This window comes from Pelobates fuscus, chromosome 6 (genome assembly GCF_036172605.1).
Source record: "Pelobates fuscus isolate aPelFus1 chromosome 6, aPelFus1.pri, whole genome shotgun sequence".
In the NCBI taxonomy this organism is placed as follows: Eukaryota; Metazoa; Chordata; class Amphibia; order Anura; family Pelobatidae; genus Pelobates; species Pelobates fuscus.
The window spans coordinates 104,085,066-104,108,991 of NC_086322.1; the positions used below are offsets into that span (position 1 = coordinate 104,085,066).

The following is a 23,926-nucleotide window of genomic DNA, read 5'->3' on the forward strand; positions in this document are numbered from 1 at the left end:
ACCTTTGTGATTGAGTTGCAGTTCTGTCAAATAGTAATAACATTCTTGTATATGCAGCTTAACTCTGTGAATGTAATTATTTAGTCCAGACAGAAACCCACTGAAAATGAAACTGTTCTGAATTCTGAGGCCATTTCTGAGCCGCCAGACGAAGGTCATCAAGTTGAAGAGGCCATTCCGGAATCTTGGAATGGCACCTACATGAATACTTGGATGGAAACGACAAATGGCAATAATCATCCAAACAGCGTACAAACCAATGTTTATTCCTTATCAAATTACAAAGGAAAATACAGTGGAGATGACAGAACTGACTCTAGAGGTGATGAGATAGATACAACACCTCCATATAATTACAGAGAACACGCAGAACAGAAAGATGATACGTTAGAGCACTTGTCTGACACGGAGATCAAAATTATAAAAGGGCACATCAACCTGCCATATACAGCACAGAGGAAAATTTTTATGACCTACATAAGTGGAGGATACCAAGGTAAGATTGGTGATTCATACACAAAGTGTATGTAAAAGTGGTGTAAAACGTGTAAGATTTGGTGTAAATATAAGTATAGAGGCAGAGTCAATTAATATCTTTGTCTAGTAGGCAATGATGGACAGTGCTAATACGATGTATGACCTGATCTCCCTATTGTCTCTCCATGTTTACCTTATATGATTTACACAGTATCATAGTACTATACTGTATAATACATATATATTCAGCTAGTTCTATGATACTGTGTACATCATATAAGGTAAACATGGAGAGATAATAGGGAGATCAGGTCATACAACGTTTTAGCACTGTCCATCATTGCCTACTAGACAACGATATTAATTGTAATTGTAGAAAATAATCCAGGCACTTCAAATTGTTCCAAACGATAGGCAATTTTTATTGGACCCAAGAACCACACAACGTTTCGACCCCTTAGGGTCGACAAAGGCCCTAAGGGGTCGAAACGTTGTGTGGTTCTTGGGTCCAATAAAAATTGCCTATCGCTTGGAACAATTTGGAGTGCCTGGATTATTTTCTACAATTATACTTCATATATGGTCTCTTTGGTACTGTGACTGATCCAGCAGCACTCTGAGAGTCCAAAGCGAAGGGTTGAGTGCAGTTCCACCATCTATATATCAAAGATATTAACTGTGGCGTTCCAAGGCTGCCCATTAGTACTATAAGGGCTAATATAAAGCTGGCTGAAGTTGACCTTGAAACACTGAAGTCATTGAACTGTTAGCTGAGTAATTTAGTGGCTTGTGGCCTATTTTAATGTTCAAGTAGGGTTTAAAGAGTGACTAGGATAATGAGGATACACAGGAGATAATCCAAGAATCGTGTCTAGTTAAAAAAACAACTTGACATAAAAACTCAATGGTTTAGACCCAACATGTCTTTACAAATCTTTTGTAAGTCTAATGTGTCAGGATGACTATTTAAAGTAAAGTACCTGTCCTAGCAGATTTTAGATGTTTACATAACAAGCAAAAACATTTGAGGTCATCCTGCTTAATGTTCTATTTTTGTCTGTTTGCCTGGTGTCCTTGTCAACCCAACCACAATTTGTTTTTGCTCAAGTGTAGATCACCTACTGCTAAGAATATTTGTCATAATTAGTCAACTGATGTTATTAGATCTCACATCATTTTATTATTTATTTTTGATTTTGGAGTGTTCTAATATATGACACAAATCATTCTTTCTGTTTCGTGCAAGTCTGCGCATGAGACTCCAACTTGTAGGGACACTCTAAGCAACCAAACAAAGTTAGCTTGCTGAAACAGTTTAATTTTCAATTCTTTGCTATTTATGAATTATATCAATTTTATTTTTGTAGCCCTAGCCACACCTCCTCTGATTGCAACTCACACAGCCTCCATAAAAAAAGTTTCATTTTCAATCAGATCTTACATCGGAGTGTGCTTACTAGAATTTCTAGAGTTTACTAGAATTTCTTATCTCCTGTTTTGTTAGTTCAGTATATAAGAAATTTAATATTAAACCTACTGTGCACTAAAGGAAGCTTAAATCGTTAGACTTGTGTAGTGAGTTGTGTAGTGAGGCTGTGTTCGTCATTGCCAGGGGTGGTGTCTAGGACTGCATAAACAAACTTATTTAACACCTAAAGGGTAGAGAATTAAGCCAATAAACTGCTGGGGCATGATCTATACAGCAAACATTGCTAAATGAACACTTTCCTTACTTCAGACGATTTAAATTGCACCTTATATAGTCTGGCCCACCCTTACCAGATGCCCCATCATGCTTTCTCCAAACTCGTTTTGGACTGAATTCCTTATCTTTTCGTTGTTGATCTAGTGGTTCCTAACACAGTTCCCAAGATGCAACCACAATCCAGGTTTTGTCAGGATTCACATTGGAAAGCAACTAAGAAATGCTTAAATCTGAATTTGTTTGTGCCTTGTGTACACTGGGTTGGAAACAACAGGTTTGATTGATTTAGGTGGAAAATAAGGACACAAGACTATATTAACATTTTATTTAATTTATTTTTTTGCAGATTCACACCCAGAAAGAAATGCATTATTTGAAAAGGCATATCCAGATTTATATGTTTACTTTAAGGAGAGAGGGTTTGACTTCCGCATGTTTGATCTGAGATGGGGCCTTAGTGAAGGGATCAGCAATTACCATATTATGCCTTCTCTTCATCTGAAAACTCTTAGAAAATGCCAAGAAGAAGGGCAGACTGCATTTTTTGTAAGACTACTATATATTATATAATTTTCCCATTATCTTTACAGGTCTCTGTCACTTTAGCAATGCTGAATATAAAATTTTATCCAAGACAAAAAGTCCATTACAAACAGATTTTTTTTAATCAGAAAACATTTTCACAATATTTTATTATTATTATTATTATTATTATTATTATTATTATTAGTTCAGCTCAGTTTTCTAAAACCTTGTTTGCTATGGATACAAATATAGAACCTTCTAACCACGTGGTCGTTGGACTCATGGTTTATTTTGATGTGTCCAGAATATCTAAATGGTATTAGTTTTTCATAACACACAGCTAATGACTACACAAGTATATTCAAACAATAATGCACACTTTACAGTGTATAGTATGGGAGTCCTAATCATCATAAGGCACTTTTATAATATTTCCTGGCCGTTCGTAGATTAGTTGCTTTCCCAGACAATGTCTCCTCTCCCAGTAATGAAATAGCCCATCTGTATCTGTATCTGTATGAGCTCATCTCCCAGTCTTTCACTAAAGGGAGAGGCGAGGAATCAAGGACAACAGCCACAAAAGGCAGCTGATGCATGGGAGTGAAACTCATACCAATCTCAGACATATCAGGACATGTTTGTCCCAGGGTTGGTCTAGGATCATTGAATCCCAAGCCCTCATTAAAAAAACAACATTATGTAATATGAAGCATATATAATGCTGAACCGAGTGTTAGGGAAAAGTAATGCCATCTTGGGTTTTCGGAGACATTCATAAACCACTCAGTCTTACAGTTTATTATGTTGTCTTGATGTCTTCATATATAGATTTAAGGAAATAATTATGTACACGTTTCTGAATATGTTTCTCATAAACTCTCTCTCCTTTTATATATATATGTATATATATATTCTTTAATTTTGCAGTGCATTGCAGAGACTTATTTCATAGTTGACAAGAGTATAGTAAACATGCATGAAAATATGAATTGTACATATTAAAAAAACCAAGCCTTTTTTATATTTAGAAAAAGTAATGTCTTGGCCATGTACAACAGAGAAATGTATAGCTCATGAGAAATCACCAGGAAGAAAACATACACTCACTTGTCCCAGTTGTTAAGTACTATATATGCTCATAGAGGTAGCGCGGAAATATCTAGCTTAGGTAACAGCATTTATATGTTTGTAAATTCTAATATACGTTAAGTTTATATATGTAGGATGCATATGACGAGTGAACCAGGCGGGCAGAATGTGTGGTGGGCTTATTCAAAGTGAATTAAACCAGTTGGTAGTACACCTATATAAGCGGAAGTTTGTAAACTATGCATTTTTGAGAGATTAACCGAGGGGGTTACAAGAGGGAGAGGAAAAAAGTTGTCCCTTATTGATAACGAGATAATTAGGGACTCAATGCAATGACATTCTAGGTGGATTGTGGGGATATTTATGGGATGATAACAGTAAACAGTTAAGAATTGCCCACTATTTCAATTCTCAGATCCCAAAGATCGTTATCATGTAAGTGAAATGTATTCCATATAAATAAAATCACAATTTGTTATAAAAATAGATACAATTTATTGTGACAAATTAAATAATAATAATAATAAGTAACATGCGTGATAATAATCAATGAATATTCAGTATAACATGAGTATGCAATACAATGGCAATACACATTCCAATGGTTAACACAGTCAATTGTCAAGACAAGATTTATGAGGGGCTTCACAGAGAAAGAAAGTCTCCTTTCACACAGCGCAGCAGCGAAAGGCCATAAAACTTTGGCCTAGCAGTTAACTGAATAACTGAGTAACCCTTTCAATGCTGGTTAGATCTTTCTGGACATATAAGATCTATTCTCATGTAATTTTAAATAACATAACATTTAAACCAGCTCATTAGTCATTTTCTGGAACCATCCAATAAGATAAATCTACCAAATTCTATAAGCTGAATTTTAACTTGCCTAAGAACGATATCTTGTCTTAATTTAGAGCAAATCAATACACCTGGATAAATACCACGATATGCTAACATGTGATAAGTCACATTAATACATAATTATTCTAATTCCATCTGTACAATGGAATAGTTATAACTATATATTCTTTAGTTACTAAGATTTCTAAATATCGAAATCTGACCGTGATTTATCCAGTCATATATCATGCTATTAGAAAATTTTAATTAATTTATATTAATTAAATGAAACCAGCATATTTATCAGTTAAAGAGATGTTCTCATCAGATGTCATTAGGTAGTCTCAGGAACTTGTTTGTATGAGTGATTGCATGGAAGTATGCGAGTGTTACTTGAGTGTTAGCCTCAGAGTGAATGTCTGTCATAGATTTCTCTGCATGTCCGAATCTGGAAGCCCAAACTCCAACTTACTTCAACTCTGACTGCTCTCACTGCTTTTCTTTCTTAGCCTGCGATCCTGACTTCTTACGATCGCCTCCACTGCTCACTTCCCCCGACTCTTTGACTTAGCCCCTCTCTTCCCTTTGTCTTAACTTTTTAAAGGGAAAAATTCTCTGTTCGTCACTAGGTGATAGACCAATAGAAAACTGGAGGTGTGGTTACCTTCCAGATAGCAATTTAAGTATTTGGTCTATAGAGGGCAGTCTCGTCCCACTAAACATTCCTATCCAGGAAAGAATTAACTTTTCCTGGTGACTATTCTGATGTTATTTAGCTTATCTTTATGGCTGCCATAATTTTAAGTTACTTGTCAGTTCAAAGAGTTTCTTTGGATTTTGCCCAGACAGTGTGTCTACAATTCCTGCTGTAATTTCTAATATGACCGTTCATAAACTAAGTTTCACCTTAAACTTACAATGGGACCTTGTAAAATATCGAAAGTAAAATTTAATTATTTAATCTTCTCTGTCACGAGTGTCTGGGTTTAGAATTATTTCTATTCCATTAACATTTAGACAGTCTTCCATCCCCCGTTCTCATTTCTTATCACTTGGTTTGTATATACAATGCATTCTTTAGCTCCGGCTAGGCTAGTCACAGAAAGGATAGAAATTTGTGTCTTTGTTAGCTTGAAATCCAAAATGGAGTCTGCTCTGTTCTGAGTGATTCAGGCAGTATACACTTTTAATTTCTATCATAGCACAAAATGTCTGCCGATATAAATATCCTGACAGGATTGCCCCGATATTAAACAATGTGAGGTTTAAGCAAAGCTGGGGCCTGTAATATCGCACAACATGAAAAAGAAACAGGAGTTAGAACAAGAAAAATAAAACAGTTGCACGTTTAAAACTTTCAAAAGTAATGCTTGGGTTGCAAGTAGGCATCCGTCAAGTATATTTTAAGTTGTCCTTGGAGTTTAGGTTATATTTTTGTATTCAAAAAACAAAACTGAAAATCACTATAAGCTCAACCTGGAACGCACTAGATCCCTTTACACAAAGTGTTCCCTCCAACACTTCAAATACATTAGTCAAAAGAAAGAAAAATAGTAAAGGAATGAAAATACGTCCAACTCACACTAAAGTGTAAATATATAGAGATACAACCTGAATAAATTATATAGAAGATTCAGAGGAAACTATAATCTCCAAAATAGAAAAAAAATATATAAATATATATAGTATAATACCATCTCTGTATTGATGGTATTACCCTATATATATCTATATATTTACACTTTAGTGTGAGTTGGACGTATTTTTTTTCCTTTATTAATTTTCTTTTGTTTGACTATATTTTTTATTTGTTTGTTTAGTGTTTTTTAGGACAGAAATTCGACCAGATTACTCTTCTGGATACTGTAAATAAAGAAACATTTGAGGCCATTAAATGCTCAGTGGAATTGATGAAGAAAAGAACAAGCATACAAAAGCAAACTGATCCTGGTGTCATGGGGCCAAGGGATGGCGATTCCGGCCTTTACACGAATGGAGATAACCAGAGTAAGACCGAGGCCCACCAGAATACAATTGATCAAGATAAACTAATCCTAAACCATGTCGCTAATGGAACTGAGGAAAAAAACATTTTTGAGCCCATTTCAAAGAAATCCTCTCTGAAGTATGACAAAGATTTACAATTGCTTACCAAGTGGTATAGATTGGATGAAAACTGCAATCCTATGGTGTACAGGCTCCAACCAATCAGGTAAAAGAACAATCGGACATTATAAAGCAGGGAGATTTATTATATTCATTAGTTACGTGTTTGTATTTGATTTTAATTTCAGTTTTGCTTACCAGATAGTAATACATATAATAGATAATATTTGAATACTTTTTTAAAAATATATATTTTGGGGTGGTTACTCCTTCCCTCTGTACGTCAATCCTCTGATGGAGAATGCTCAAGCCTTGTATAACTTTTTGGACGAGCTGTGATTCTCTCAGCTGTTCATTGCCCAACACCATGACTGCTTTAGGAAACCTAAAGTAGCAAAAATAAGTAAATCCAAAAATAACTTTTTTTTTTTTATATAATATTGCCAGGGTTTGATGTTTGTGTGTGTATATATTATAATTATATATATAATGTCTTTGCCCCATTCCTTAAAGCAGATTTCTAAGTATGATTTTCTACACCAGCATGCCTAGTACTCTACTCTTTGTCAAGAGCTCTTGACAAAGGCGTATTGAAACGCCGAAACGCGCGTCGAGCGATTTTTTGAGCCGATGCTAATTTCTAATTTCTACCTTTATACTTTGGTTCCTATCTGGTTGGGCAAACATTTTGATTAATTGATTTTTTGTATGTGCTGTGTCTACTAAGGGGTGGGAGAGGCTTCGGCATAACATTTGGCATGCTGTATTTTTCGGGGAGTCAGGGACATTTTGAGGCTGCCTTGAAGTAGCAGTTAGCTCTGACACTCACAGATGTGAGTTAGACAGCTAGCCCAGGGCAAGTTTAAGACGTTTATGTGGTGTGTGGGAGAGGTGTGGATACTAGCTGCACTTTTTAGCAGCAATTTTCCTCCTGTATTTGGAGTATTATCCTCGTTTTTGTGCAGAGGTATATCTATACACTATATACTATTTGAATTTGTATGTAATCCTACCCTCTATACACTCACTTTGATATATCTGCTATTTGACAGTAACCACAGCCCTTTGACCTCCTGTGATAAATTAACCCTGTCAAGCAACGTACCTCTATGTATATAGTGCTCTATATACAATCTTTGTGTTAACACTTTGGATGCATGTGTTCACAGTACTTATATGAACATTTCCTCTCCCCTCTCCTGCCTCTCCCTACCTACTAATTTATCCAGGTACCTATATCCTGGAGATACTTTTTGACTGTTTATCAGCATTAATTCTACGATACTCCATTTGCCCACCATTTAGGTCCTATCCTCTATTGGTACATATATTTGCCAATTTTTAGCATACATTAATTATACTCTTTTCCTTAATAAAGGTTTAACCCCTCCCCCCCCCCTTTTTTTATGTGACTTTCACATTTTGAGGTATATATTTGAAAACGAATTTGGTCCACACCCATTGCATGGGAGTGTGTTTCCACATTCTGTTTTCATCTCTCCTTTTTTTCTCTTGACATTATTTGGGGTTAAGCCCCTTATATACCTCTAGTAACCTATTTGGAGTGTGTAGGAGCTGGTTAGTCCAACTCCATCCACTCTCCTTCTTTGATTTTTTTCTAAATTATTTCTGCGACTACAAGTTTTCATATCTTCCAGCTTAGATGTTAGGGATTCCAAGTGGAGTTGCTGAACTGGTAGCTTCGTTTGCAATTGGGAGGTGAAATCTTCTTGGTCATTGTGTCTCTGTTCGAGAGAGTCCAGACGAACTGAGTATACAGTGATCAGAGACATTGCCGTGTCTATGGATCATTTAATATTTTCTATTTTGGTGTCTACTTTTAGTCAAAGAGGTGATAGAAGCTTGTACACAATAGGGGGCACTGGCACAGGAGATGTAAGAATTGAAGGTGAAGCAGTACATTCTTCAGAGTCCGTAGGAGTGCCATACGTCAGAGGGAGTGGATCTTTTGTAGATGATTTTGTGGCCTTCAGACTTTTCTGGGAAGATTTTTTTTTTTGGCTGGACAAAGTTCTCCATAGTTAAGCATAATGTATGTTTTACCAGCACTAGAGATAATAGACTAACAATCCTCAGGAAGACTTATGCAGAACTAGCAGGTCAGGAGATAGTGCCAGCGGATGCCCTCAGTTTTAGTTGTGCATTGCCTTTGGGCAAAGTAAAACAAAACAGGAAAATAAAAGAAAGTGTTTAGAGTTTACTGAAGCTGTGTTCCTGGGGTTTGCCCCATGAACTCAAAGGGGGATGAGGTATGCATTGTGGCTCCTCTGATACAAAATATATACACCAAAGACTATGTCAGACAGTGTACAACAGGACAAACAAGAGACCAGTCCAGATCAGCAAATGAATTACTATTAGAAACAAATAAGGGCAAAAACTGGGAGTGCAATAGACAATAAAAGAAGATGAACCACTGCAGTTTGTTTAAATGTGGTTATGATGTGGCTATTCATCCTACTCACTGAGTATGTCCTAGATATTACAGCTCCAAAATGGTGGACAGGTTGTTTGGGCCTCTTTGTATACCTCCTGCTCTCTCGTCAGCTCAACCAGGACATGGGACTGGGAGCAAGGTCTGGAAGTGACTGGAGCGATGAGAAGCCCTTCTGGGGGCTCAATTGTGGTGTGTAGCTGGGCTGTCCGAGGTCTGTGTGTCTGCAGCTAGGGCTGGTGGAAAGCTGATAAATGTGGTCAAGTGGGCCTGCACCCCAAATCCCCCCCCCCACCCCAGGCACCCAGGTAGGGCTAAAGACAACAGGACACAATGTTAAGGAGGAGGCAATCTAAAATTAGGAGCATCCATACTCCTATTAGTTACTGTGTTGCCTCCTATCGGCAGTGACCTAGTCATGAGGCAGCTCAGGGCCAAGAATGCAATGTCCGGGGGCGAATACAGAAAGGCTAAAAATAATGCCATTGATATGCTTGCCAATAGCTTGAGCAGCTTGGGGTCACGGGTGGTAGCAGGATTATTCTTTGATGGACTCTGATTAGTTGCCCTTATTTGGAGCAGGCAGATGTTGTGGCCATACTCCTCAGAAGTCAATAAATCAAGGAATGGAGCAAAGGCATTATAAAGAGAATTATAATATATATACACATGAAGAACATGAAACCATGGAGATAAAAAAAAATAAAAAATCAAGGAATGGGGCAAAGGCGTTATAAAGAGAATTATAACATATACACACATGAAGAACATCAAACCATGGAGATATATAAAAAAAAAGATTTGATTAATTTATTTTTTTGACTGTGAAATCTAATGATGTATAATTTCATATATATGCCGCTTAAGATGGAATTGATATAATTAGCAAGTTTTATTTACTGTGATGTTATCAATGTGTTTATTTTAACAAGGATATTTTGTTCTGTCTTTAACTGCAGCACTTTCCATGCAGATATATTTAGCAAAGACCCATCACGCAGGCAACAAGCTAAAAGTAAATGGTTAAGCACACAGCAAACGCTGTATGAGATATTCCAAGAGTATATACCTCTGTCTTTTGGGAAAGATGCAGCTGCCACCCTTCTTAAAACAGGTGCGTTAAATAGGCATTATAAATATGTAAACCTAGAAATCTATAGCTGTGACTTAGTAACAAAGGAAGTTTACTAGTTACCGCAAAATGTATTTTGTTTTTGATTTGGGTTTTATCTGCGGCATGGAGTGTATGTAGATTCAGGGATGTATGTGTGGAGGGTCAGTGAGAGTGTGAATGCATGGGTTTATTAGTGTGGAGTGTTAATGTGTGTGTGTATGTGAATGCATGCAGGCGTTAGTGGAAGTCTAGTTTGTGTTAATGCAGAGGATATGTTCATGTGCGTGTGTGTTTTTGTGAATGTGTGTGAAAAATTATAAAATCACAGTTTTCAGCACATTCTCAGAAATGTGATACTTGTTTATAGATGCCTAAAAGGTTATGTTTTGTTCGCCTGTGACCTTCAACAAACCTAAAATGGGTATATGGTATTGTTAAATTGGTTTGTTTATCATTGTAATTTAAATGTAGGAAATTACATATGATAAATGGCTAATATTAATATAATATGAAGGTTAATAGAATCATTAATCTAGTCCTACAAAAGAGTAGGGATTTCTGATCTACAACAACATAGATTGGAGCTATCTGTTTGTAATCTTAGTACTGGAACAGGAAATAGACCAAGCCTTCTGCGTGGCTGGGAATCCAGAAAACCACTTCCATTGCTTTGAACGAATCATTACCGACATAAAACAAAACCTATCCAGCAAGCGTGCCTCCGAATACGTGGACATCCTCCCAAACAAACCTGAAATCAACCATGTGCTATTTGATGCACAGCAGCATGTGATCAAGGGAATTCATCAAAGAGTATGTTTAGCTTATATTACTTTCTACTTTCTATTGTTATGAACTTGTCATTCATGTATAGTTGCACAATGTTGAACAAGGCTTTGCTTGCCTGTCCACCTATCCATCTGATGTTAATAATGTTTTGTTAAGCTCAATATGTGAAATTGTATATTAATTAGTTTAGAATTTTTCACAAATTTCGATTGAACCGTTTGTTTGTTTGTTTTTTTTTCCATTATTGCGCTCATGAGACTCACCAGGATGAAAAAACTGTTTTTGCTAATGTGTTGTTGATCTACGTAAATCAACACTGCATAATTATCACATGTATAAAACACAAATAAGATGGCTCTGTAAATGAAGGCCTCAATTCCATTCTACTGAATCTACTGGTTCAGCTGATAATTTTTAAAAAAAATTGTGCTGTTAATCATTAAAAAAAGAAATTAAGTAAAAGTCAATTTAAATAACAAAGCAGGGATGATATAGTGCCATCCCCCATTGATGGCCGTTGGGGCTCTAATTAAATATACAAGAGGGGAGGATGTGCCCAGGGCCGGATTAACATAGGGGCTGATGTAGCTGCAGCTCCAGGCCCATGCCCATGGAATAGGCCATTTGTTAAACTTTTTTTAAAAAAACTTTTTTTTTAAAAAACTTTTTTTTTTTTTTTACTACTCTTCACATGCTCTTGCTTAAGTATGAAAACTTAAGAGGGATGTAGAAGAACAAAAATTGTGTGGACTGGCTGACAATGAAATTAGTTAAGGTAAAGCTGACTTTGTGCACGATACAAATGCTCTTGCTGCTTCAGTCTCTCTAACACTGTGGCATGTTCCCTTTCTTCTACACTCAATACATACACCTTTTCTCTGTCCCAGACTGAATAACATGAGCTTCTGTTCTTTTAGTAAGTGGAATGGACAAGTGAGTGCCAGGGTACAGTCCTTAGATAGCTTGAAGCGAGGGTATCATCAGACACATTTATGCCAAGCTCAGGGTGCTGTCTGCATTGTTTGCCCTTTGTTGGCCAGTCTGCATGATTGGCAGGGAGCCTGTCATGAATTTACACTAGGCTGACCTTCTAATTCTTCAGGCAGACATGCACCCTTTTTGGGCATGTTCGCTCCTTTGGACAGTTTGGTTACCCCACCCACCGACATTCTGCTTCACTGAATGGGCTGTTAGGGGGTATGGATTTACTTAAAAGATGAAAGCGAGAGATTAGCATAGGGATGTGTTTTCTGATAGCTATATCCTGTGAGTTTCCCTCCAACACCATCTCCACCAGATATATGGCGCTTGGGAGGTATAACTGTTTTAGCGTTTTCTGTCCATAAGATTCTGTAATTAGACCCATCATAATTGTTAGCACCAGGCACAATGGGCTCTTAAAGGGACACTCCAGGCACCCAGACCACTTCTGCTCATTGGAGTGGTCTGGGTGCCAACTCCCACTACCCTTAACCCTGCAACTGTAATTATTGCAGTTTTTCATAAACTGCAATATTTACATTGCAGGGTTAACTCCACCTCTAGTGGCTGTCTACTAGACAGCCACTAGAGGTCACTTCCTAGTTTCTAGCACAGGAAACCTGTGCTAAAGCGTTGCTGGACGTCCTCACGCTGTGTGAGGACCTCCAGCGTCGCTCAAAACCCCATAGGAAAGCATTGAAATGATTTTTCAATGCTTTCCTATGGGGAGACGTAATGCGCATGCGCGGCATTTCCACGCATGCGCATTAGGTCTCCTCGGCCTGTGGGCGAGATCAGTCTCGCCCACCGGCCGACACAATCACAAGGAGGAGTGTCGCGGAGGAGGAGACAGCGGCGAGGGACATCGCCGCTGCCTCAGGTAAGTCACTGAAAGGGTTTTCACCCCTTCAGTAACCGGGGATTGGTGGGTGGGAGGGAGAGTGACCCTCCAGTGCCAGAAAAACGGATCGTTTTTCTGGCACTGGAGTTTCCCTTTAATCTGACCCTGGATGTGCCATTATCCACGACCCCAAAATGCCCACAAGTCCCCTACACAAGCATCTAGAGGGTCGCAAGCCCTAGCCAATCTCGAATAAAATAAACTCTGCATACTCCCTCACCCTAATTATTCTATGGGACCGGGGCAATGAATCTATTACCTGTAAAAAAAAAAAAAATTTTAATTCATATTTACCATCAAATGTCTTAATCTTCATTTCTTCAGTCTCAGAAACCCCAATAAGACCCGATAAAACATATAATAAAAAAAAGAATACATTGCAAGAAAAAAGACAAAAAAAATTGCAACACCAAAAAAATTATCCATCTTTGGCCATCGAGGGCTCCACACAGACTGAGCTTTTATAGTGGGAAAAATCTTTATACGTGCTATGCAATTTCAGTCAGAAATTGTGTGGCTTCTAAGTCAACCAATCAGAGCACTCTGACAGGCTGCATGGGAAAATGTAAGAAAATTATGTATTTTGTCTGATTTCCATACATCATCACCAACAAACTTCACTATCAGTAACTACATACATTTATATTCCGATGTATCTTTTTCACTAGTAATTTGTTCTTGAATAATAATTGTATATGTATGTGCTGACAGCAATTGTGAAATAATTGAAATATGTGGTTAAAGAAATACTTCCATCATCTCCCATTATGCATCTTTCAGCTGCGGCATACGAATATCTACAAGAACAATGTCAGCTGGGGATGGGATGGAATAAATCCAATTACCAACAGATCTCATGCCTACTACCTTGATCGCCTTTGTCGGGATTTCCAAAGAAATGTTACTACACATTTCAACAGGTCTGCTTACAGGTCACCTTAGAGGCTAAGAATATCATTTGAAAGAATACATGATGATTTATTAGGGGAGATTTAAGACAAAATCATGTGCAATATGGGCCAAAGTGTTGGGTGTGTAATTTAATTGCCAAACCTTCATGCTTTGCTATGTTTCTCTAGGCAGGAGAAAGAGTACGTTTAGTTCTAACCCAAAAAGGGATTTGAAAACCACATTTGGGGCCGAATTATCCACTTTCTGGCTGAAGATGTCTCATTTTGCTAGTAGGAGGATGAAAAGGGAGATGTTCAGGGCACTGATTTTGAAAAAAAAAAAAGCCTCTTCATTTAGTGAAGAAAATGCTTCATATAAATACATAAATCAAAAAAGAAAGTATTGGAGAAGCTATCTTATATTTTCATCCTAGAGACACAATGCATACCTTGGCTAGCCAAAATTTAGTATTTTCATCTTTAGTTTAACTACAATTTCAGTGATTCCTCTTAGCCTATGACTGATAAAGAACCATAGAAGTGGCAGATGTGCACTGCACAGGACATACTAAATTAGAGCTACAGGTTTATTTACTAATGTGAGAATTAAAGGTGAATTGAAAGTGAATTTCAAATGTAAGGTCACAGAAACTGAAATAAAAGAATAGCTCACTTAGACCTCCAGTTCGTTAATTTGAATTACAGGGACACTATAGTCAAAAAAACAACTTTAGTTTAATGAAGCAGTTTTGGTGTGTAGATCCTCCCCCTGCAGTCTTAATGCTCAATTATCTGTAATTTAGGAGTTAAATCACTTTGTGTATGCAGCCCTAACCACACCTCCATGCATGTAACTTGCACAGCCTTCCTAAACACTTCCTGTAAAGAGTCATTTAATGTTCACACTCCCTTTATTGCAAATTCAGTTTAATTTAGAATTTTTTATCTCCGGCTCTGTTAATAGACCCTGCAGGATCCTCCTGTGTGTGATTAAAGTTAAATTTACAGAGCAGGAGATAAAAACTTTTTTAAGTAAGTTACATCTGATTAAAAAAGGAAACCATTTTTTTAATGCAGGATGTGTCAGTCACAGCCAGGGGAGGTGTGGCTATGTGTCATGGCCGTTACTTGCACTGCCTGTCTCTTCCGGGTTTGACGGACTGTAGCCACACCCCCTCTGACGCGGTCTCATTGCGCTACATAATGCGACCGCGCCAGGCAACAGATGCTGGATTAATGAACAGCGTACCGTGGAATTATACCGGCTGCAACTTTTCTCTTCAACCTTACCTGTGTACCGACCCGGACTCGTAAACGACTAGCCTCCTTCTCCTTCCTCGACCACGGCTAGCACTTGACTCCTCTCGACATCTCTCCACGGAACCGCTCCGGAAGGCACTCTGGAACCAACTTCAAATCCTCTGGAAGCTAAGTTACCTCGCTGTATTATACGAACTTTCCCTGACTACTGAGCAAGCTCAGCCTGCTCACACTTCCTCCTATCGTTATAGGAGTAATTCCTAATTATTTACCATTCTACCACCATATGAGATGTTTTCTATCAATTAAGCTAAAACGAATCTCTGCAAGTTAAAGCTACATTGTTCCCTTCATATTATTGCTTCAATTCATTGTATAAATTAATCTAAGAATCCACTCAGCAACTTGAACCATTTAAAGATACAGTACCTGTGTTTATTCAATCAAACTTATTAAAGACACAGTATCAGTTAACTTCCTGGTGAACAGTCATCTCTTTATTCTCTCAACTCCTCACATTCACATCTAATTAATCAGAAATCTGCAGTTGAGCTCCTTCAAACTCTATGTGAACGTGACAGATTAATCCAGCCTTGTAATGGATCCAGCAGATTTCGATTCAAAATTGACGATGCTGAATCAAAGAGTCGATACACTTGCTCAAGGCATGCAAGATCTCCAGGTTACAAATGAACGGATTCTTACTTATGTCAGAGACTTACAAACCCACACTCCTCATGCTGTTATGCACTCAGCCAGTGAACCTGCTGTCTGTAATCCTGAGAAGTTTTCTGGAGATAGATCAAAATATAGGGAGTTCCTAAACTCCTGCAAACTATTGATTGCTCTAAAACCCCGATCTTATCCCACCAAGAGATCTAAGGTTTGTTCAGTTATCTCCTTCCTAAGAGGTGAACCTATGGCCTGGGCCCACTCCTTCTTGGAAAATGATGATCCCATCTTAGACTCATTGGACGAGTTCTTTGAAGCTATGTCTCTCCTTTACGAAGATCCTAATAAACAGTCTACAGCTGATTTAACCATCCGAACCCTCCAGCAAAAGCATAGACCTGTTGAGGATTACATAGCTGAGTTCAAGAGATGGTCTATAGAAACTCAATGGAACAATATAACCCTGCGCAACCAATTTCGAATTGGATTATCCGAAGGAGTAAAAGATGAACTTTCTCGAACTGAACTCCCTGCTACATTAAACGCTCTTATTCAACTATCTATCAGTATTGACAGACGGCTTAGGGAAAGAAAGGCTGAAAGAACTCTCTCAGGTTCATCAATTAGGAAACCAGCTGCTCCTCCAAAACCAGCTGAAAAACCTTCATTGCCTAACGAACCTATGGAAATTGGCACTATAAGAAGTCCTCTCACACTAGAAGAAAAATCTAGAAGACGACTACTTAACCTTTGTATGTACTGTGCCTCACAAGACCACTTAATCCCGGACTGCCCTCTACTGAAAAGACCACGGAGTGGTAAGCATGCTCATTCCACTTCTATACTGAGTGCACTCCCTCCTAAATCATCCACTCAATTTTTCTCCATCTCTCTCATATTACAGTGGGACAAAGAAAGAATAACGACTGAAGCCATCGTTGACTCTGGGGCTAACGGAGTGTTCATCGATTCATCCTTTGTAATCAAAAATAAAATTCCTTGTGTCCGTAAAAGCACTTCTGTCTCTGCCAGAGTAATTGATGGCTCCCTCATAGCCTCGGGTCCTATCACAAAAGAAACTATTCCTATACGAACAACTTCACTTAACACTCATACCGAATACCTCATTTTCGATGTTATCTCTTCTCCCCTTTTTCCGGTCATCCTAGGAATCAATTGGCTAAGGGACCACAACCCTCAAATTACCTGGTCTCCCTTTTCTCTCGCTTTTAACTCTGTGTACTGTAAGGAAACGTGCTTACAACATATTCCACTCCTCCAAACTATCGAAGAACTATCTATACCTTCTTGCTATTCAGAATTCTCTGATGTATTCAGTAAAAAGGAAGCTGAGACACTTCCACCTCATCGTCCCTACGACTGCCCTATCGACCTCATACCTGGTGCCCCCATACCTTTTGGGCACATATACCCTCTCTCTGAATCTGAATTAAAAATCCTCAAGGAATACTTGGAGGAAAACCTCCGTAAGGGGTTCATCAGACCTTCCAGCTCACCTGCAGCCTCCAGTATGTTTTTTTGTGAGGAATAAGGACCAGACCATCCGTCCCATCATTGATTACAGAGCTTTAAATAAGATAACAGTCAAAAATCGCTATCCTCTTCCCCTGATAAACGAGCTAATTGAAAGGTTAAAAACAGCCACTATCTATACTAAGCTTGACCTCCGTGGGGCATACAATCTCGTTAGAATCAAAGCCAACGATGAATGGAAAACTGCCTTCAGAACTAGATATGGTCTCTACGAGTATCTTGTGATGCCTTTTGGCCTCTGCAATGCCCCTGCCACCTTTCAACATTTCATAAATGACATCTTCAGGGATCTTCTGGACGTCTGTGTTATCATTTACTTAGATGACATTCTTATATACTCCTATACACCTGAAGAACATAAAAAACACGTGAGATGGGTGTTATCCAGACTGCGAACTCATAAATTATACGCTAAACCAGAAAAATGTCTCTTTAATGTCAACGAAATAACCTTCTTAGGTTACGTTATCACTCCTCATTCAATTGGAATGGATAACTCAAAAATCAGTTGTATCCTCAACTGGCCCATTCCTTCTAACGTAAAAGAATTACAACGGTTCTTGGGCTTTGCTAACTTCTACAGGAAATTCATTAAAAATTACTCTGATGTAACTCATTCACTTAATTCACTTAACAGCAAAAAACATGCTTTCAATTGGAATGAAAAGGCCCAAAAGGCTTTCGATGAATTGAAAAGAAGGTTTACAACTGCTCCTATCCTTCAACTCCCTGATCCCACCTGTCTATATGTCCTTGAAACAGACGCTTCAGAAACTGCTCTCGGAGCTGTCCTTTCCCAACACAAAACTCCTCAAGATCCTCTTCACCCTGTTGCCTTCTTTTCCCGTTCCATGTCTCCGGCTGAAAAGAATTACCCTATAGGAGAAAAAGAATTATTAAGCATAAAATTAGCTTTAGAAAACTGGAGACATCTTCTAGAAGGAACCCAAACTCCTATAATAGTTTATACTGACCATAAAAACCTTGAATATCTTCACTCCAACAAAACTCTGTCTGCGAGACAAGTAAGATGGAACCTCTTCTTCTCCCGGTTTAATTTTCAAATCGTTTTTAGACCTGGGGCAAGGAACAAAAAGGCGGATGCCCTCTCCAGAATTCATCAAGAACCTGAAGTAGAAAGTCCCCATACAGTCATCGGAATTGTCACATCCCTAATAGATGACATAAAAGGTCTTCATCCAGATGCTCTTGACCTTCTTAAATCAACTAAATTATCACTGAAGGACGGTCTCTATTATTTTCATGATAGAATTTACATTCCTCCCTCGCTTAGGAATAAAATACTTGAATTCATTCATGACTCTCCTCTGGCAGGTCATCCAGGTATCAAAAAGACCCTCGAATTATCCAAAAGATATTATTGGTGGCCGCGTCAGGACAGCACCATTGAATCCTACGTGAAAAACTGTTCAACCTGTCAAAGATCCAAATCTGACCGTCATCAACCCTTTGGTCAGCTGATGAACCTACCAGTTCCAGAGAGACCTTGGCAATCCATCTCTATGGATTTCCTGGTGGAACTTCCCCCTTCTCAACACCATTCTACCATTTTAGTAGTAGTAGACCGATTCACAAAGATGTCCCATTTCATTCCTTTGAAGAAATTACCCTCCTCATCAGAACTTTCCAAAACATTTCTCGATAACATTGTGAAACTTCATGGACTCCCAGATGAAATCATATCGGACCGCGGAACCCAGTTTACCTCAAAATTCTGGAATGCATTATGTACTTCCCTTCGTATCCAACGTAAACTATCTTCCGCTTATCATCCTCAAACCAACGGGCAGATTGAAAGAGTTAACCAATGTCTGGAACAGTATTTACGTTGTTATTGTTCCCACCTACAGGATGATTGGATAACGTGGTTACCTATGGCCGAATTTGCTTATAACAACTCAGTTCATACAAGTAGCAAAATGACTCCCTTCTTCTCCAATTACGGATTTCATCCCTCCTCATTTCCTTCTCAAATCATTCCTTCATCTAACCCCACTGTCTCGGATCAAATTTCTCATATGTCCTCCTTATTTCGACAATTACATGAGAATCTTGAAGTGGCATCTTCTAACCAGAAGAAGTTTTATGATGCTAAGAGACAACCTTCCCCATCTTATAAAGTTGGCGATTTTGTCTGGCTCTCCTCAAAGAACATCTCCACCAACCGTCCTTCGAAGAAGTTGAGTTCCCTGTTTCTTGGCCCTTTTCAAATAACGTCTATCATAAACTCTAATGTTGTGAAATTGAAGCTTCCACCTACTTTTAAGCTTCACCCCGTCTTTCATGTGTCCTTGCTCAAGCCCTATCATCCTGATCCTTTTCAAAGAAATGTAATCACTTCTCCTGATCCTATCTTGGTACATGGTACTGAGGAATACGAGGTCCACAAAATTCTTGATTCAAGGATCCATCGTGGCTCTCTACAGTACCTCATTAGATGGAAGGGTTATGGAGTTGATGACGATTCATGGGAAGATTCCTCTGAGATTCATGCTGATAGGCTGCGTACAGCTTTCCACAAACGTTATCCATCCAAACCACGTGGATAGCACCCGGTGGGTGCTCGTTACAGGGGGGATACTGTCATGGCCGTTACTTGCACTGCCTGTCTCTTCCGGGTTTGACAGACTGTAGCCACACCCCCTCTGACGCGGTCTCATTGCGCTACATAATGCGACCGCACCAGGCAACAGACGCTGGATTAATGAACAGCGTACCGCGGAATTATACCGGCTGCAACTTTTCTCTTCAACCTTACCTGTGTACCGACCCGGACTCGTAAACGACTAGCCTCCTTCTCCTTCCTCGACCACGGCTAGCACTTGACTCCTCTCTGTCAGGGTACCTGTAGTCTCTACCTCAGAGGAGGTGAGAGACTTAGACGTTTATCCTCTCAGAGGGGTTGTTTCTTCCGTTCCTCGCGGTCCCCTCGGCCATTTACAAGCCGACCGCGAGGGATCCACTTCCTTATATGATGCGACGCTCAGTAGTCGACGTCATGACGCCAACCCGGGACGACCTGTCAGTCAAGTCCCGAGCACTAATCAGGATTCGTCGGGGGCGTGATTACCCTCTAGAATCAAGGTATAAAGTAAGGCTCTCGGCATCTGCTCATTGCCCTGTCGTGGTTATAGCCTGTCTAGTCACTCAGTGCTCTTGTATTCTAGTTGTCTCTTTGGTTCTGACCCGGCTTGTTTGTACTACCCTGTTTATCTCTGTTACCCTTTGACTCGGCTTGTCTCTCGCTTACCTGTCCTCTCGTTCCCTCGACCTCGGCTTGTTCCTAGACCATTCTCTACTTACTCCTTACGTTAAGTCCGGCCATTCTAAGGTCCGGTATACGTACCTACCACCTGTTTGTACTCTGCGTGTTGGATCCCTGTCCTGATCCTGACATTACGACAGGGCCAATGGATCCTGCAGGTACAAACACTCAGGTTGGTCCTTCTGACTCTAGGTTCGACGCCATGGATCACAGAATGGACCAGATGGCTCTAGCAGTACAGGCGTTACTATCTCGTTCTAGTAATCAACCAGAAGAGATGCGTAATACTTCTATCTCCCCTGTGAGTTCAGGTCTAGAGGTAGCCACTGTAGGTGCTTCTTCCCGTATTACTCCACCTGTACGTTATGGTGGTTCTCCAGAGAAGTGTTGTGGTTTCTTAAACCAAATAGGTATCCATTTCAAATTACAACCCCGCTCCTATCCTACAGATAGGGCGAAGGTTGGATTTATTATCACATTACTTGTTGAGAAAGCTCTGAGATGGGCCAATCCATTGTGGGAAAATGATAATCCGTTAGTATATAATTATAATGCCTTTGTAGCTGCTTTCAGAAGAACTTTTGACCCTCCAGGTAGAAAGGTCAATGCAGCTAGATTACTGTTGCGCCTTAGACAAGATAACCGAACACTTGTGGATTATGCACTAGAGTTCAGGTCCTTGGCGGCAGAAGTTAAGTGGAATGAACAGGCTTATATAGATGTATTTTTAAACGGGTTATCAGACGTAATCCTTGACGAGGTTGCTACTAGAGAGCTTCCTGAAAATTTGGAGGATTTAATTTCTTTTATTTCTCGCATTGATGAACGTTTAAGAGAGAGGCAGAACACTCGAGAGAGAAACCGTAGACCTTCCTTTAAACTAGCTCCCTCATTTCAAAGTTCTGAATCCACAACCTCACTTTTTCCAGAACCTATGCAGATAGGCAATACTCGCCTCTCAGAAGAGGAGAGATAGTACAGGAGAAGGGAGGGGTTGTGTATGTACTGTGGAGTCAGAGGTCATTTACGCCTAAATTGTCCTAATCGCTCGGGAAACGCTCGCACCTAAGTTTCTCTAGAGGACAGGCCTTGGGTGTTTCTATTTTGTCCTCTAATCATAATTATAAAGATCACAGGCTTCTGCTACCCGTTTCTTTAACTTGGGAGAAGGGAGTACTAGAAACTATGGCATTGATAGATTCCGGAGCTGCTGAGAGCTTTATCGACCAAGTTTTTGTTACCAAACACGCTATCCCATCCCAGTTAAGGGAAACACCCTTGGCCGTTGAGGCCATAGATGGTAGACCTTTAGTTGAGCCTGTTATTTTTCGTGAAACCATACCCGTTAAATTAACTGTTGGTATCTTACACGAGGAGGATATATCTTTATTGCTTATTTCGTCTCCTTCTGTTCCCATAGTCCTGGGGTATCCTTGGTTAAAAAAACATAACCCTATTATTGATTGGGAACTAGGGGAGATAGTCTCATGGGGTCAGGGTTGTCAGGACAGGTGCTTACGGACAGTGTCACCGCTTTGCGCAGTTAACACACCGATTAATTCTACCTACTCTACAGAGGTACAAATACCGCCCCTGTACCTGGATTTAAAGGCAGTATTTGACAAAAAGAATGCTGATACTTTACCTCCACACAGGTCTTTTGATTGTAAGATTAATCTACTACCTGGTACTATGCCTCCCAGGGGTAATGTATATCCTTTGTCCACTAAAGAGAACTTAGTCTTAGAGGAGTATATTCGTGAGAACCTTGAAAAAGGATTCATTAGGAGATCCTCCTCTCCTGCCGGGGCTGGGGTTTTTTTTGTTAAGAAGAAGGATGGTACACTAAGACCTTGCATTGATTATCGAGGTTTGAACAAAATAACCATTAGAAATGCCTACCCTATTCCTTTGATTACCGAGCTCTTTGATCGTCTAAAAGGCTCCAAAATTTTCACCAAGTTAGATCTCAGAGGGGCGTATAACTTGGTGAGAATTCAGCAGGGACACGAGTGGATGACGGCGTTCAATACCCGTTATGGGCACTATGAATACACAGTAATGCCTTTTGGTCTCTGTAATGCACCGGCAGTATTTCAGGATCTGATCAATGAAGTTCTTAGGGAATTTCAACATGACTGCGTTATTGTATATCTGGATGATATACTTATACACTCTAGAGAGATTGAGACTCACCACAGACAAGTCAGAAGGGTATTGCGCAAGCTTCTTCAACATGGCCTGTACTGCAAATTGGAGAAATGCAGCTTTGACCAATCCCAGATAAACTTTCTTGGTTATGTGATTTCTGGGGAGGGGTTTAAGATGGACCCGGATAAGCTCCAGTCCATTTTAGATTGGCCTTTACCCAAGGGCCTCAAGGCCATTCAGAGGTTTATCGGATTCTCCAACTATTATAGGCGCTTCATTAAGGGATACTCTTCAATTATAGCTCCTATTACCAATATGACCAGACAGGGGGCTGACACTAAGAACTGGTCTACTGAAGCCCTTCTTGCCTTCAAAACACTCAAGGAACTCTTTGCTTCTGCACCAATTTTAGTTCACCCTGATACGACTCTGCCTTTCCTACTCGAGGTAGACGCCTCCGAGACAGGTATAGGTGCTATCCTGTCCCAAAGGTTAGGTGTGGATAAGCCCTTACATCCATGTGGTTTTTTTTCCAAGAAACTATCAGGTCCTGAGAGCAGATATGACATTGGTGACAGGGAACTGCTAGCAGTTATCATGGCTTTGAAGGAGTGGAGACATTTATTGGAGGGCACCTTACATCCTGTTACTATTTTGACAGACCACAAGAACTTGTCCTATATTAGGGAGGCCAAGCGCTTGTCCTCCAGGCAAGCTCGTTGGTCTTTATTCCTCACGCATTTCAATTACGTGCTCACTTATAGACCTGGTTCTAAGAATTCTAAAGCCGATGCTTTGTCTCGCCAATATGAACCTTCTGCGATTTCTGAGCCGGTTTTGTCTTCTATAGTACCCAGGTGCAATATTATCGCCAACACGAGTCTCAAGATTCACTCTTCGTTGCTTGGTCAGATCATGAAGTTGCAGCATCTGGCGCCTAGACAGACTCCTGGGGCAAGGCATTTCGTTCCTCCTGAACTCCAACTGGAACTCTTACAGTGTTTTCACAACAGTAAGGCGGCTGGGCATCCGGGTATTCGCAAGACATGTTCCTTGATCTCTAAAGATTTCTGGTGGCCTTCTTTACGGAAGGATATTAGGGATTTCATCGGAGCATGAGAGGTCTGTATG

At 39.6% G+C, this 23,926-nt stretch overlaps 1 protein-coding gene across 1 annotated transcript in view; it reads left to right on the forward strand.

Annotated features, from left to right (window-relative positions):
* Nucleotides 1-438: 438 nt before the first annotated feature.
* Nucleotides 439-23,926, forward strand: part of LOC134615479 (uncharacterized) — a 62,133-nt gene continuing 38,645 nt past the window's right edge. The window contains exons 1-6 of the mRNA XM_063460003.1: nucleotides 439-496; nucleotides 2,529-2,728; nucleotides 6,457-6,848; nucleotides 10,157-10,311; nucleotides 10,916-11,124; nucleotides 13,763-13,902. Coding sequence (XP_063316073.1) covers nucleotides 469-496; nucleotides 2,529-2,728; nucleotides 6,457-6,848; nucleotides 10,157-10,311; nucleotides 10,916-11,124; nucleotides 13,763-13,902 — 1,124 coding nt within the window. The 5' untranslated portion in view covers nucleotides 439-468. The remainder of the gene's footprint in view (nucleotides 497-2,528; nucleotides 2,729-6,456; nucleotides 6,849-10,156; nucleotides 10,312-10,915; nucleotides 11,125-13,762; nucleotides 13,903-23,926) is intronic.